Source organism: Scyliorhinus canicula, chromosome 9, assembly GCF_902713615.1.
Source record: "Scyliorhinus canicula chromosome 9, sScyCan1.1, whole genome shotgun sequence".
Classification (NCBI taxonomy): domain Eukaryota; kingdom Metazoa; phylum Chordata; class Chondrichthyes; order Carcharhiniformes; family Scyliorhinidae; genus Scyliorhinus; species Scyliorhinus canicula.
This window is the reverse complement of record NC_052154.1, coordinates 17,277,099-17,294,394: the sequence shown is the minus strand read 5'-3', so window position 1 is coordinate 17,294,394 and position 17,296 is coordinate 17,277,099. Positions and strand designations below refer to the sequence as shown.

General features: G+C 45.4%; 1 protein-coding gene across 1 annotated transcript in view; it reads right to left on the bottom strand.

Annotated features, from left to right (window-relative positions):
- dusp22a (dual specificity phosphatase 22a) overlaps positions 1–6,056 on the bottom strand; it is a 167,930-nt gene extending 161,874 nt beyond the window's left edge. Inside the window, exon 1 of the mRNA XM_038806287.1 lies at positions 5,814–6,056. Coding sequence (XP_038662215.1) covers positions 5,814–5,834 — 21 coding nt within the window. The 5' untranslated portion in view covers positions 5,835–6,056. The remainder of the gene's footprint in view (positions 1–5,813) is intronic.
- Between the last annotated feature and the right edge of the window lie 11,240 nt (positions 6,057–17,296).

Below are 17,296 nucleotides of genomic sequence, written 5' to 3'. Positions count from 1 at the left end.
CTTGTGGATGGTGCATTCTGCTGCCACGGCGGCGAAGGGAACAAGAGTTTAATAGTGGCGGTTGTAATGCCAATCAAGGGGACTTTGGTGGCGTCGAACATCTTGAGCATTGTTGGAGCTGCAGTCATCCAGACGAGTGGAGAGTATTTCACCACACTCCTGAGTTGTGCCTTATAGATGATGGACAGGGTTTTGGAAGAGTTACAAATATGCAAACATTGGAATGAGGAGCTGGAGTGACTCGGCCCCTCGAGCCTCCTCCATCATTCAATAAGATGATGGCTGATCTGATTGCGGCCTTCACTCCGCATTCATGTTTACTCCCCGATAACCTCTGATTCCATTATTAGTCACCAATCTATCTACCTCTGCCTTCAAAATATCCAATGGCCCTGCCTCTGCAGCTCTCTGGGGAAGAGAGTTCCACAGACTCACAACCCTCAGAGAAAAACATTTATCCTCATCCCCATTTACAACGGGGGACCCCTTCTGCGGGATTCTCCATCGCTGGGATCCTCTGCTTTGACGGCAGCACGTCCACGCATTTCCCAACGGTGTGGGATGGCCACAATGGGAAAGCCCATTGGCCAGCTGCTGGAACAGAGAATTCCGCCCCTTATTTTTTCAGCATCCACCCTGCCAAGTCCTCTCAGGGTCTTGTATGTTTCAACAAGGTCACATCTCATTCTTCTAAACTCCAGTGAATACAGGCCCAATTTGTCCAACCTTTCATCAGAAGATAACCATTCCCCTCAGCATCCCAAAAATCAGTTGAGTGAACCTTCTTGTTATAACCCACATGGTCTCACTGGGTGGGGATGATCCACTACACCATGGAGCTTGCAGAATACCAGCTCTCCCGATAAAGGAAAAATGAAAATCGCTTATTGTCACAAGTAGGCTTCAATGAAGTTACTGTGAAAAGCCCCTAGTCGCCACATTCCGGCGCCTGTCCGGGGAGGCTGGTACGGGAATCGAACCGTGCTGCTGGCCTGCTTGGTCTGCTTTAAAAGCCAGCGATTTAGCCGAGGGAGCTAAACCAGCCCCTGGAGCGGGGGACCCTTAACACAGTTCATGTACTTTCATATAAAAGTGTCGGTCAGTAACGCGCCAACTAGGGAATTACTGAAGCTGTATATAATGTGTTAAATAAATTAGTTTGTTTTTCTCTATAACTCGGTGTAGCCTCCTTTTGTGGCCCCTAATCAAACTTCTCTTAACTGCTTCCAACGCATTTATGCCCCTTTCTTAAATAAGGAGACCAAAACTGTACACAATACGCCTGATGTGGAACACCAACGCTGTGTTTTTAAAAATTAGTTTACGGGATATGGGCATCGCTGGTTTGACCAGCATTTATTGCACATCCTTAGTTGCCCTTCAGAAGGTGGTAGTGAACTGCTTTCTTGAACCGCTGCTGTCCCTGAGGGGTAGGTACACCCACAGTGCTGTTCGGGAGCGAGTTTCAAGATATATTTCCAAGTCGGGGTGGTGAGTGTCTTGAATGGGAACCTCCAGGTGATGGGGTTCCTGGGAATCTGCTGCTCTTGTCCTTCTAGATGTATGACTGAACCAAAAACATGCCTACTTTTATATTCCATTCCCCTGGCAATAAAAGGCAACATTTCACTTGCCTTCCTAATCACTTGCTGTACCCACATACTAACATTTTGTGATTCATGTACCTGGACACCCAGATCCTTCTGTATCTCAGAGCTCTGCAATCTCTCTCCATTTAAATAATTTGCTGTTCTTCTATTCTTCCTGCCAGTGATATAACTACTACCCCACCATCTCCTTTCACTGCAACCATACATTCAATCCCTTCATTAAAGTCGTTGAGATCAATTGTAAATACTTGAGGTCCCAGCACTGATCCCTATGGCACTCCATTAATCACATCTTGCTAACCTGAAAATGACGCATGGTTGCCTACTCTATGTCTCCTGTTAGCTAACCAATTCTCCATCCAAGCTTATATGTTACCTCCCACACCACAAGCTGTTATTTGGTGTAGTAACCTTTGATGTGGCACCTTATGAAAATGAAAATGAACTGAAAATCACTTATTGTCACGAGTAGGCTTCAATGAAGTTACTGTGAAAAGCCCCTAGTCGCCACATTCCGGCGCCTGTCCGGGGAGGCTGGTACGGGAATCGAACCGTGCTGCTGGCCTGCTTGGTCTGCTTTAAAAGTCAGCGATTTAGCCCAGTGAGCTAAACCAGCCCCTGGATTCTTGCATGTGTTATCAAACACGTGCAAGAATCTAAGTACAGTATATCCACCAGTTCCCCTTTATCCATGTTCCGTGTTATTTCCTCAAAGAGCTCCAAATAAATTAGTCAAACATGATTTCCCTTACACAAAACCATTTTGGCCCTGCCTGATCGCATTGAGATTTTCTAAGTGCCTTGCTACAACCTCCTTAATAATAGATTCCAGCACTTTCCCTATCACAATGGCCCTTAGTTCCCTGTGTTCTGTCTCCCACTGTCCTTGAATAGAGGAGTTACATTCATTATTTTCTAATCTGATTGGACCTTTCCAGAATCAAGGGAATTTTTAAAAAAAACAAGGCATCTACTATCTCAATGGCCACTTTTTTTAATATTCGAGGATGAAGTCCATTAGGAATTGGGGACTTGTCAGCTTTTAGTTCTTATAATTGTCTCAGTACCTTTTCCCTGGTAATTTAATTGTTTTAAGTTCCTCCTTGCCTTTCACCTCCTGATTCACAATTATTTCTGGGATGTTGCTTGTATCTTCTGCAGTGAAGACAGATGCAAAATATCAGTTCAGTTCATCTGCCATTTCCTTATTTTCCATTATTTATTCCCCACATTCACTTTCTAGAGGACCAACGCTCACTTCACTTACTCCTTTCCTTTTGTAGAAACTCTTACCATCTGTTTTCTATATTTCTAGCTAACTTTCTCTCACTCTCTAACTCCTCCCTCCTTATTAATCCTTTAGTCATTCTTTGCTGTTCTTTATATTCTGTCCAGTCTTCCCACCTGCCACTCATCTTCATGGAATTACACCCTTTTTCTTTCAATTTGATACTATCTTATAACATCCTTAGTTAGCCATGGATTGTGCGACCTTCTCTTGAGTCTTTCTTTTTCACTGGAATGTATCTTTTCTGAGTAATCTGAAATATCTCCATAAATGACTGCCATATTGCATCTCTACTGACCTGCCTCTTAACCTAATTTCCCAATTCAATTTAGCCAGCTCTGTCTTCCTGCCCTCACAATTGCCCTTATTTAGTTTAAAACACTGGTCTTAGATCCACTCATCTCTCCCTTAATGAATGTGAAATTCAGTCATATTATGATCACTGCTACCTAGGGGAGCCTTTACTATGAGGGCACTAATTAATCCTGTCTCATTGCACATTGCCAGATTGCAAAGAGCTTGAAATAGCTTCAAATTGCTTGCTCTCTGGTTTGTGCTTGAATGTGCAGCTCTAAGAAAACACTATGTGTGACAGGAGTCGTGTCACTCACTGCAGAATAACAAGCCTTTGACCTGCTCTTGCAGCCACGGTATATATATGGCTCACCCAGTTAAGCTTCTGGTCAATATGCTGCACGGTGGTGCAGTGGTTAGCACTGCTGCCTCACGGCGCCGAGGACCCGGGTTGAATCCCGGCCCCGGGTCACTGTCCATGTGGAGATTGCACATTCTCCCCATGTCTGTGTGGGTCTCACCCTCCACAACCTAAATGAAGAACAGGGGAGGTGGATTGGCCACGTTAAGTTTCCCCTTAATAGGGGAAAAAAGTTTCAATATAATCAACGCCGTGTTTTATTCCAAAGAGTGGCAAAACACTAATTTAAACACTAAAATGAACGTCCATTCTCTATTAATCTACTTGCAGTAATATAAGCCTATCAAGGTGTTACGCTTGGCTGATGTAATATTAGCCTGTTGAAGTTTTTCAAAAGCAAAGCGTGTTATTATTGCATTCACTTAAAGTATCTTATTACCTGAGTGCATGGAAACATCTTTAAACAGACCAAGCTCCCAGAATAGCCTGCCCAAAACACTATTGAACAATTGCCAAGGTGCCTGTTTAGGGTCACGTTGCAGTGTAGGTGCATTAACGTCCAGATATATTTACAAAAGAAATGTTAACAATAATAACTGCATTGGTGCTCACATTATTTGTACATGGGAAAAACACAGATTAAAATCCTAGAATCAATCACAGGCATTTCATGGCTAAGAAAGAGACGGCTGCTCTGCCCTTCCTGTCCATGTTGGCTGAAAAATGAGATCCTCCCTCCCCCACCCCAGCCTAGTCCCACTTTCCAGCATTTGCCCATAGCCCTGCACATTTGGACACTTGGGGTGCAAATCCAAACACCTTTGAAATGAGTTGAGAATTTCTACCCCTACCACCCTCGGAGTGAAAACATTTTTCCTCATCTCCCCTCTCATCCTTCTACTAATCACATTAAATTGATGCCCCCTTGTCACTGACCTCTCTGCTAAAGCAAACAGGCCCTTCTCAAACCCTTCTCTATCCAGGGCCCCTCACAATGTTGTTCATCTCATTCACACCACCTCTCAGCCTCCTCTGTTCCAAGGAAAAATGACCTTTGATTGGAGAGGGCATTCTGTCCAGAAGCAGAATCTTTGCCCCACGTCACTCCAGCACAACTATGTCAGATTAATCTAACCTACATGACCCTATCATTGCACGCTGAGATCATTCTTTGCCTGAAAAGCTTTAAGCATCAACCTCTAAAACATTGACAAGCAACGCATTACAAATCTGATTGAAGTACCTGCCCCTTTAAAACATACAGCAGCCCCCCCCCCCCCCCCCCCACACACACACACCATTCGTATTTGTGGTCACTTTTTGAAGCAAAACAAATGTCAGGAAAGTGGGGCAGAAATCTGTAAGCAGTAAAAAAACAAATACAAGAATTGGAGGGATTTAAACTCGGCACTGTGGTGTCGAAGCAGACCAGACGATGAACTGACTGATAAGTGTCTGGGTGCCCTTGCTGTGGGAAAGAAGGGGTCGTGTTCAAGTCACGACCTTGCAGAGTGCTGATCAACAGACATGCAGTTTAAATGCAGGGTCCCTTGTACAAAATAGATAAGAGAGTTCAGCCAAAGTCAGGTCAGGTCAGCTGGCCAGGCACTGGACCTTGATGGCCACTTTTAACATGGGCAATTTGAACATGGCTAATCCACCCAAACTGCACATCTTTGGGACTGTGGGATTCGTATTTTAATGTGTATGTGGAGGAGGGGGGGGGGGGGGGGGGGGGGTCGACAAACACATTCCCGCTGGGTCAAATCCCCACTAACAATATTTTACCGTCCCGGTCAACTCTTTGGACATTTTTTGTAAGAGGAGCTCGATTTCCCGCAGATTGAAGGAAAACAAAACTTTCCCCAAATTTCAAAAAAGGGAGGAGTTTCCCGACCACCCCCCCCCCCCCCCCCCCCCAAATCCCCCAACGTAAATGTAGCCGGGAGGCTGGTGATGGGGGAATTGTTTTAGCCAGGGCTCTGCAGGGTTTTTTTGGTGAACTTTCCCCCCTTCCGCCGCTGCCTGCCCGGGTTAGAAGAGAAGCTGCGATAGGGAGGGAGAGATGGTTCATTGCCCGGCCAGATCCCTGCTCATTCCAGGGTGTCTGCCCCGCTGTCATTTCGCTGCTACAATCTCCACCCAGCCTTCGCCACTCGCTCAGACTCGCTGCCCACCTCCCCCCCCCCCCCCCCCAGCACAGCAACAGCAATGTGCAAAGATGCCCCCGGGCCACACTCGCTGACACACACACACATACCTTACTCATACCAGTGCCCATGGCTGCTGTCAGGATCAGGCAGTGAGAGCAGGATCGGTGGGTGAATGCAGACTGGGAGCAACGCCACCGATTCAGACGCAGAGGGAACGCTGGAGCCCTGGCATCTGAACCAGTCAATGCTGCCACTGAAAGGGGCTGGCGATCAGGGAGAAGACCTCCTCGCTTTGCAAACGCCTTGTGTCACCCGTTCCAGCTGCACATGAACCTTGCTCCGCTTCCGCACTCCCTGGAAAACACATCGCCACTAGGTGTCCTCCAACTTTCATTAAAGGGACACGGGTCTTCTTTAGCAACCCACATCCTCCAATCACCCCTCCCTTTCAATTCCTACCATCCATCTTTTTTTCATTCCCCCCCCCCCCCCCTCCCCTCCACCCTCCCCTTCCCTCCACCTTCTCCCCCCCCCCCCCACCCTCCCCTTCCCTCCACCTTCTCCCCCCCCCCCCCCTCCACCCTCCCCTTCCCTCCACCTTCTCCCCACGCAGACGACAGGAGAATTTAAGGGTGTGCTAAATAGCCAGGAGGAGAAGCTTAGATTGCAGGGTGGTTATGGAAGGGCTGGTCAGATGGGCAGGACAGTGGCAAATGGAAGTGAACCCTGTAAAGGGTGTGGCCATGCCTTTTGGCAGCGCTAACAAGGCAAGGGAACATACAAGGCTAGGAAATGCAGAGGACCAGAGGGGACTCGGGATGCATGTGGAAAGATCCCTGAAGGCAGCAGGACAGGTAAGTAAGGTGGTTAAGAAGGCAGCGAAAAGAGAACATACTGGACAATCTCGGCAGGTCTGACAGCATCTGTAGAGAGAGGGAAGGGAGCAAACGTTTGGAGTCTCGGTGACTCTTTGTTGATGCTGGTTAAGAAGGCATATGGTATACTTGCCTTTATTAGCCAAGGCATAGACTATAAGAGCAGAGACGTTACGATGGAGCTGTATAAAATACTCGTTATGACACCACTGGAGTACTGTGTGCAGTCAGGTCACCACACAATAGGAAGGAAGTGGTTGCACTATAAAGGGTGCAGAGGAGATTCACCAGAATGTTGTCTGGGCTGGAGCGATTCAGCTGTGAAGAGAGGATGGATAGGCTGGGGTTGTTTTACTTGTAGCAGAGAAAAATGAGGGGGGCCCTCATTGAAGTGTATCTAAAATTATGAGGGACACAAATAGGGTAGATAGGAAGACACTTTTCCCCTTGGTAGAGGGGTCAATAATCAGGGGGCATAGGTTTACAGTAAGGAGCAGGAAGGAGATTGAGAAGAGATTTGAGGAGATTTTTTTCACCCAGAGGGTGGTGGGAATCTGCAACTCACTAACTGAAATGCTGGTGGAGGTGAGATGCCTCACAACATTTAAGAAGCATTTAGATGGGCACTTGAAACACCACAGCATACACGGCTATGGGCCGTGCTGAAAATTGGATTAGAGTCGATAGGTGTTTAGGTGTTTCTGTGCTGTAAACCTCAATGACCTTTCGTTGTCTCCTGACATTCTTCAAATCTGTTACAGCTCCAACTTTTGTTAATTCTGGCAAAAGGTCATCAGCCAGAGACTTTTACGGGTTCTTTTCTCTCTCTCTATCTCTCCAGAGCAGGCTCGATTGGCCGTGTGGCCTACCCCTGCTCCTATTTCTTGGGCTCTTGTGATGATTGGCCAGTAGCCTTTTTGAGGGAGGTTTGACAAACCTGCTCATCTACAAAGCTAGTAAACAACGCTCGGTGGTTTTCATATAGTTGGTAGAGTCCCCAAACTATCGAATTATTATTAATTATTGACACCATCCATCTCAGGAGTTGATGAAATGCACCAAGTTATATGTCACTTCTGTACTGCACATTGCCTGTCGCTGGCACAGACGACTGGCACCTCAAGAATGGTCCTGATGTGATTCCCAAAACAGCAGCACAAATTATCATGTAAGCTTCTGACAGAGGTGAGGAGGAATTTCTTCTCTCACAGTTTAGCAAATCTGTGGAATTTTTTATCGCAGAGGGCTATAAAGACAGGGTGGTTAAGTATGTTCAAGGCTGAGATAGACAGATTTTTAATCAGCAAGGGAATCAAGGATTATGGGGATAAGGCGGGGAAGTGAAGTTGAGGATTATAGCATCAAGTCAGTCATGGTCTCATTGAATGGCAGAGCAGACTCGATGCGCAGAATGGCCTACTTCTGCACCCACATTTTATGTTCTTGCAAGCATAAGCACAAGTAACCATGAAGGTCATATCTAAATGGCAAAGTAACAAAACATGTTGAGCATTTGGGGAAAGAGCATCTTAAATTTTTTATTTAATATTTAGTCGTAAACACATTTAGATTTCATAAATGGTATTACTCTAATAATAACAATAATGTTTATTGTCACAAGTAGGCTTACATTAACACTGCAATGAAGTTACTGTGAAAAGCCCCTTCCGGCACCTGTTCGGGTACACAGAGGGAGAATTCAGAATGTCCAATTCACCTCACAGCACGTCTTTCGGGACTTGTGGGAGGAAACCGGAGCACCCGGAGGAAACTCACGCAGACACGGGGAGAATGTGCAGACTCCACACAGACAGTGATCCAAGCCGGGAATCAAACCTGGGATCCTGGAGCTGTGAAGCAACCACTGTGCTACCATGGCGATTTCGGAGACATGGGTAGAGCAGGGACAGGAATGGTTGTTGCAGGTTCCAGGATTTAGATGTTTCTGTAAGAACAGAGAAGATGGTAAAAGAGGGGGGGGTGTGGCATTGTTAATCAAGGAAAGTATTACGGCGGTAGAAAGGACGCTTGAGGACTCGTCTACTGAGGCAGTATGGGCCGAGGTTAGGAACAGTAGAGGAGAGGTCACCCTGTTGGGAGTTGTCTATAGACCTCCGAATAGTCCCAGAGATGTCGAGGAAAGGATTGCAAAGATGATTCTTGACAGGAGCGAGAGTAACAGGGTAGTTGTTATGGGGGACTTTAACTTTCCAAATATTGACTGGAAATACTATAGTTCGAGTACTATAGATGGGTCAGTTTTTGTGCAGTGTGCGCAGGAGGGTTTTCTGACACAGTATGTAGACAGACCAACAAGGGGCGAGGCCACATTGGATTTGGTACTGGGTAATGAACCCGGCCAGGTGTTAGATTTAGATGTAGGTGAGCACTTTGGTGATAGTGATCACAACTCGGTTATGTTTACTTTAGCAATGGGCAGGGATAGGTATATACCGCAAGGCAAGAATTATAGCTGGGGGAAAGGGAATTATGATGCTATTCGGCAAGATTTAGGAGGTATAGGATGGGGAAGGAAACTGCAGGGGATGGGTACAATCGAAATGTGGAGCTTTTTCAAGGAACAGCTACTGCGTGTCCTTGATAAGTATGTACCTGTCAGGCAGGGAGGAAGTTGTCGAGCAAGGGAGCCGTGGTTTACTAAGGAAGTTGAAGCACTTGTCAAGAGGAAGAAGAAGGCTTATGTTAGGATGAGACATGAAGGCTCAGTTAGGGCACTTGAGAGTTACAAGTTAGCCAGGAAGGACCTAAAGGGAGAGTTAAGAAGAGCGAGGAGAGGACACGAAAAGTCGTTGGCGGATAGGATCAAGGAAAACCCTAAGGCTTTCTATAGGTATATCAGGAACAAAAGAATGACTCGAGTAAGATTAGGGCCAATCAAGGATAGTAGTGGAAAGTTGTGTGTGGAATCAGAGGAGATAGGGGAAGCATTAAATGGATATTTTTCGTCAGTGTTTACACTGGAGAAAGACAATGTTGTCGAGGAGAACACTCAGGTTCAGTCGACCAGGCTAGATGGAATTGAGGTTCAAAAGGAGGAGGTGTTAGCAATTTTAGAAAATGTCAAAATAGATAAGTCCCCTGGGCCAGATGGGATTTATCCTAGGATTCTCTGGGAAGCCAGGGAGGAGATTGCAGAGCCTTTGTCCTTGATATTTATGTCGTCTTTGTCGACAGGAATAGTGCCGGAAGACTGGAGGATAGCAAATGTTGTCCCCTTGTTCAAGAAGGGGAGTAGAGACAACCCTGGTAATTATAGACCTGTGAGCCTTACTTCGGTTGTGGGTAAAATGTTGGAAAAGGTTATAAGAGATAGGGTTTATAATCATCTTGAAAAGAACAAGTTGATTAGCGATACTCAACACGGTTTTGTGAAGGGTAGGTCATGTCTCACAAATCTTATTGAGTTTTTTGAGAAGGTGACCAAACAGGTGGATCAGGGTAAAGCTGTTGATGTGGTGTATATGGATTTCAGTAAGGCGTTTGATAAGGTTCCCCACGGTAGGCTATTGCAGAAAATAAGGAAGTATGGAATTGAAGGTGATTTAGCGGTTTGGATCAGTAATTGGCTAGCTGAAAGAAGACAGAGGGTGGTGGTTGATGGCAAATGTTCATCCTGGAGTTCAGTTACTAGTGGTGTACCGCAAGGATCTGTTTTGGGGCCACTGCTGTTTGTCATTTTTATAAATGACCTGGAAGAGGGTGTAGAAGGATGGGTTAGTAAATTTGCAGATGACACGAAGGTCGGTGGAGTTGTGGATAGTGCTGAAGGATGTTATAGGATACAGAGGGACATAGATAAGCTGCAGAGCTGGGCTGAGAGGTGGCAGATGGAGTTTAATGCGGAAAAGTGTGAGGTGGTTCACTTTGGAAGGAGTAACAGGAATGCAGAGTACTGGGCTAATGGCAAGATTCTTGGTAGTGTAGATGAACAGAGAGATCTCGGCATCCAGGTACATAAATCCTTGAAAGTTGCCACCCAGGTTAATAGGGCTGTTAAGAAGGCATATGGTGTGCTAGCCTTTATAAGCAGGGGGATTGAGTTTCGGAACCACAGGGTCATGCTGCAGCTGTACATAACTCTGGTGCGGCCACACCTGGAGTACTGCGTGCAGTTCTGGTCACCACATTATAGGAAGGATGTGGAAGCTTTGGAAAGGGTTCAGAGGAGATTTACTCGGATGTTGCCTGGTATGGAGGGAAGGTCTTACGAGGAAAGGCTCAGGGAATTGAGGTTGTTTTCGTTAGAGAGGAGAAGGCTGAGAGGTGACTTAATAGAGACATATAAGATAGTCAGAGGGTTAGATAGGGTGGACAGTGAGAGTCTTTTTCCTCGGATGGTGATGACCAACACGAGGGGACATAGCTTTAAATTGAGGGGTGAGAGATATAGGACAGATGTCAGAGGCAGTTTCTTTACTCAGAGAGTAGTAGGGGTGTGGAACGCCCTGCCTGCAACAGTAGTAGACTCGCCAACTTTAAGGGCATTTAAGTGGTCACTGGATAGACATATGGATGAAAATGGAATAGTGTAGGTCAGATAGGCTTCAGATGGTTTCACAGGTCGGCGCAACATCGAGGGCCGAAGGGCCCGTACTGCGCTGTAGTGTTCTATGTTCTATGTTCTATATGCCACCCACAAAAGAGAGAAAAACAATATCAATTGATTTTCACTGGACTATCTGGGTATACTGGGTTACGGGGATAGGGTGGAGGCGTGGGCTTAAGTAGGGTGCTCTTTTATAAGGGCCAGTGCAGACTCAATGGGCCAAATGACCTCCTACTGCACTGGAAATTCTATGATCACTTCAACACCACAAAGTTGTCTCAACATCCCCACACCAGTTCATAATGATACTCTACCCCATCCAATTTGGCACTTTTTCCTCCTCCAATTCTCCACGTTCACATTGGCACTCTTCGTCCTCTCTTCCCCATTCCCTTTATTCGAACTGGCACTCCTTCCACAAGGTTTGGACAAACAGAAATGCAGAGTATTTCTTAAATGGGGAGAGATCAGTGGTTAGCACAACCGCCTCACGGCGCTGAGGTCCCAGGTTCGATCCCGGCTCTGGATCACTGTCCGTGTGGAGTTTACACATTCTCCCCGTGTCTGCGTGGGTTTCGCCCCCACAACCCAAAAATGTGCAGAGTAGGTGGATTGGCCAAGCTAAATTGCCCCTTAATTGGAAAAAATAATTGGGTAATCTAAATTTATAATAAAAAAAAAATAAAAAAAATGGGGAGAGATTGGGAAATGTTGATGCTTCAAGGCCTCTGGGTGTTCTTGTTCATTAATTACTGAAAACTAACTTGCAGGTGCAAAAGGGAATTAGGAGGGCAAAGGTATGTTAGCCTTTATTGCAAAAGATTTAAGTACAGGAGTAAAGAAGTCTTGCTGCAGTTATACGGAGCGGAACAGTGGTTAGCTCTGCTGCCTCGCGGCATCAAGGCCTGCCTCACAGGTTCTATTCCGACCTTGGGTGACTGTATGGAGTTTGTACATTCACTCCGTGTCTGCGTGGGTTTCCTCCGGGTGCTCCAGTTTCCTCCCACAGTCTAAAGATGTGCAGGTTAGGTGGATTGGCCCTCAGGAAGGTTAGATGGGTTTGCAGGTATAGGACAGGGGTGTGGGCCTAGGTAGGGTGCACTTTCAGATGGTTGGTGCAGACGTGATGGGCTGAATGGCCTCCTTCTGCACAGTAGAGAGTCTATGGTTCTGTGAGCCTTGGTGAGACCACATTTGAAGCATTGTGTGCAATTTTCCCTACCCCAGAGGATTGTGGAAGGTCAGCCTTGGAGTATGTTCAAAGCAGAGATCAATAGATTTCTAGATGTCAATGACATCAAGCGATACATGAAGATGACATTGAGATAGAGGATCAATAATGATCTAGTTATATGATGAAGCAGGCTTGAGAGGATGGGAGGCCCTGCTCCAGCTCCTTTGTTCCAATACTATGGGCTTGAAGCAATGTCTTGAAGGACTGAACTGAATTTAATCTTTATAAGTATTATTTTATCTTCATCTACTTTTAATCCTTGTATTTTAGTTAATAAATGTATCACTTTCAAGTAACTTTCAGCAGCAGTTTTGCAATAAACTAACCTTTATCTTGTTTAAGAATAAAGTTTGTCACTCTCCCCACTACTGTTTGCCCTGGCCATAGAGCACTTGGCAATGGCGCTTCAGTCATCGAACATCTGGCGGGGGATAATGAGAGTGGTGGGGGGGGGGGGGGGGTGGAGCACATGGTTTCACTCCACGCGGGCGATTTGCTCCTTTACATAACAGACCCATTGGGGGGGAATGGCTGGGATCATGGAGATATTGGAGGAATTTGGTCGGTTCTCGGGCTACAAATTAAACATGGATAAGAGTGAGGTGTTCACGATTCAGACATGGGGGCAGGAGAGGAGACTGAGGGAGTTACCATTAAAAGTGGTGGGAAGGAGTTACAGGTACCTGGGATTCGGTGGCAAGGGACTGAGGTCAGCTCCATAAGTTAAATTTAGGCAGGGCGGTGGAGCAAATGAAAGGGGATTTCTGCAGGTGGGACATGCTCCCGCTGTCATTAGCAAGGAGGGTACAGACTGTGAAGATGACAGTCCACCCGAGATTGCTATTTGTGTTTCAATGTCTTCCAATTTTTGTCCCCAAGGCATTTTTCAGGAAGATGAACGCCGTGATCTTGGGTTTTGTATGGGCTGGTAAGGCCCCAAGGATGAAGAAGGTCCTTTTGGAACAGGGGCATGGGATGGGGGGCTTGGCCCTTCCGAATTTTATTAATTATTACTGGGCGGCGAATATATCAATGGTTAGGAAGTGGGTAGTGGGGGAAGGGTCAGTGTGGGAGTGAGTGGAGATGGTGTCCTGTAAGGGTACGAGTTTGGAGGCTTTTTTAATGGTACCTCTGCCATTCCCGCTGGCTCGATACTCCACAAGCCCAGTGGTAGTGGCAGCCGTGAGGGTGTGGGGCAATGAAGGCAGCACATGAGACTGGAGGGGGCGTCGGCGTGGTCACTGATCTGCGACAACTCCCCGGGGGGGGAGTTGGGTATGTTATTGTGATGTTATTGCGTGTGTTAGTCCGCTCTACTCTTTTGAATGTTTAAATGTTGCAATTATAAATGCTTCAATAAAATGTTCTCTAAAAAGAAAAAGAATAAAGTTTGAATGCTTGGGTACGTTTTAGATTGAACCACTCACAAATGAAACTGGTAATACACACACGCGCAAACTCTTAGCTTCTGGACTTCTTGGGAGGGGTAGAGAAAACTGCACACGATACTGCAGGTATATTCTTTTTTTTTTATAAATTTAGAGTACCCAATTTTTTTTTTTCCATTTAAGGGGCAATTTAGCGTGGCCAATCCACCTAGACTGCACATCTCTGGGTTGTGGGGGTGAAACCCACACAGACACGGGGAGAATGTGCAAACTCCTCACGGACAGTGACCCGGGCCAGGATTCAAACCCGGATCCTCAGAGCCGTAGTCCCAGTGCTAACCACTGCACCACGTGCCACCCACTCCAGGTATATTCTTACCAAGGCTCCATACAACTCAGCGTGACGTCCTTACTTTCACGTGGTCCTGACTTATCTCTATGTCCCAGACGTCCAATTACCGCATGCTGTCCATCCCATTTTACCTGAAAGCTACACTGCTCCTTCATTCCTAGGTACAACGTCACGGGTTAACATTGTAAGTTATAACATTAAAAATGCAAAACAAATTAAGTTAAAATGAGGACTGTGTAATTGTTATTTAAGTATCGTTCAAAATTATATGACTGATGGCATTGCTCCAATTACTTCTGCTTTCTAACTGCACTTGAATATATTTTATCTTTCTGTGCAACACTGTTAAATAATTTTTGGAATGGAACTAGAGGAGAGAATATTTTAGAAAGTAATTTAAAACCCAGGCTTATGTTCAGGTGGTTTGATATCACATGGGTTCAAATTACATCACAGATCTTGAGAATGGCATATGAACTCGTCACGTGACTCATTTTAATAATCTTTATTGTCACAAGTAGGCTTACATTGACACTGCAATGAAGTTACTGTGAAAAGCCCCTAGTCACCACAATGAGGCGCCTGTTCGAGTACACAGAGGGAGAATTCGTAATGTCCAATTCACCAAATAAGCACGTCTTTTGGACTTGTGGGGGGAAACCGGTGCACCCAGATGAAGCCGTGCAGACAAGGGGAGAACGTGCAGACTCCGCACAGTGACCCAAGCGGGAATCGAACCTGGGGCCCTGGCGCTGTGAAGCAGCATTGTAAAGCACTGTGCTACCGTGCCACCCATATACAGGATGTTATAATTTTGAAGTTAAATTTATCCACAAGTTACGAGTGGAAACAGCCAACTTTATTTATTTTCTGTCCACAACTTACTGCTGCAAGATACTCCCTTAAGTCATATGTGGCGAATATATATTCAACTAGATACTTGGAGCATTACTTCAGCCATTTTCATCATTAAAATAGTCAGGAATGTCCATGGCCTTTACTTCTGCACCATCACATGTAGTGGTGTAAAGTTGGTTCATAGAATCCCTAAAGTGCAGAAGGAAGCCAATCGGCCCATCTAGTTTGAAACAACCCTCTTAAAGAGCTCCCTACCTAGGCCCACTCCCCCGCCCTATCCCCGCAACCCCACCTAAACTTTGGACACCTAAGGAGCAATTTAGCGTGACCAATCCACCTAACCTGCACATCTTTGGACTGTGGGAGGAAACCGGAGCACCCGGAGGAAACCTACGCAGACACAGGGAAAAGGTTGCAAACTCCACGCAGTCGTCACTGTCTGTGTGGAGTTTGCACATTCTCCCCGTGTCTACGTGGGTTTCGCCCCCACAACCCAAAAAATGTGCAGAGTAGGTGGATTGGCCATGCTAAATTGCCCCTTAATTGGAAAAAATAATTGGCTAATCTAAATTTATAAAAAAAAACTCCACACAGTCACCCAAGGTCAGAATTGAACCTGGGTCCCTGGCGCTGTGTGGCAACAGTGCTAGCCACTCTGTCGCCCTTGAGGGTGTAAAAGAATATGTCAGGACTTTTTTAACTTCCCTTTGATTTGAAATTAATATACAATGTAGTAAGGGTCCAGTTATACTGCCTCTTTTGCAGCAACAAAGGTTTCAGGTCCACGTAAAGATGAAAGGAATGGCATGACCCTCGACTCGGTTCCCAATTTTTCTCTGGAAATCCCTTGGGAAGGATGCCTCATCCCGTCTGCGTGTGATACAGAGCATAACTCCAGTCTGCTATCAAGTTCAGTTTAAAACATCTTCAGGGATCTATTGTACTTTCAGAAATTTACTCGAGCCATTTTCCACTTTTTGAAATTGCATTAAAAATGCATTGATAAATCTCTCCCCTGAATAGTAGAGCACAATTAATAGCCAGGCATTAAAACCTGCATCTCGCAGCAGCACTTCCCATTCTCCAGCTAACAGCTTAAGAGTTAGAGACTATTATTTGATGTCCCCGCAGGGTAAGAATTACTGGAAGATAAGCATATCATACAAGTCACAGTACATATCATTCCCCACCCACCTGTGTGAAAGATCCAGAGCCGAGAAAGGGTCCTTTTTAGGCACGAAAAAATACTGTGTGCAATATTTTATTCATTTTTGGTTCTCTGTACATTGTGCACTATTTCCTGAGAGGGCTGAAATTATATGGGGCATAGAGAGAAGACAAGGAGAAACAGTTCCTCTAGGTGGAGGGATCAACGACCAGGGGGCATAGACTTAAGGTAAAGGGCAGGAGGTTTAGAGGTGATGTGAGGAGAAGCTGTTTCACCCAGAGAGTTTTGGGAGTCTGGAACTCGCTGCCTGAAAAGGTGGTGGAGGCAGAGTGCTCTCATTACATTTAAGAAGTATTTAGATGTGCATTTGCAAAGCCAAGACATACAAGGCTATGGGCTAAACGCTGGAAAATGGGTTTAGAATAATTAGATGGTTCTTTTTGACTGGTGCAGATGAGATGCAAAAGGCCTTTTCTGTGCTGTAGGCCTCTATGGCTATTTAATTAGCAAAAATAAGCCGACAAGAGTTGACAAAAAAGGGAGTAGAAGTTTTACAATCTATACAGGACTCCTTTCTTACTTAGTATGTAAGAAGTCCAATAAGAGAGGGGGCACTGCTGGATCTAGTAGACTGAAATTGGCCAGACCATATAAGATGGATAGGGAAATGTCTGGGCAATAGTGATCACAACAGAATAAGTTTTAAGATAAACATTAAGAAGGACACAAGTAAGACAACGTCCAAAGTGATAAGTTAGGGGGAAAAAACGATTGAGCCAGTTCTTTGGAACTAGGGGGAAAAAATGGAAAATATCAACAAAGCTATAAACCAGCAGTGGGAAATATTTAAAACGATGATCAATAAAATCTGAGAGAAATATATCCCTCTGAAAAGCAAGTACAAATTAGTCAGTGATGCTGTACCATGGATGGATGAAGAAAGAAGGACAAAATTGAAATTACAGGAAAATGTTTACACAAAGCACACGAACAGCAATGGGGGGGGGACAACAAAAGGGAGTACAGAGGTTAATGAAGACAAAAATATTAGGAAGGCAAGGAAACTGTAACATAAAATTATCAAAGAATACAAAAATAAATAATAAAGTATTCTGCAGATATATAAATAATAAAGACAATGAGGATAG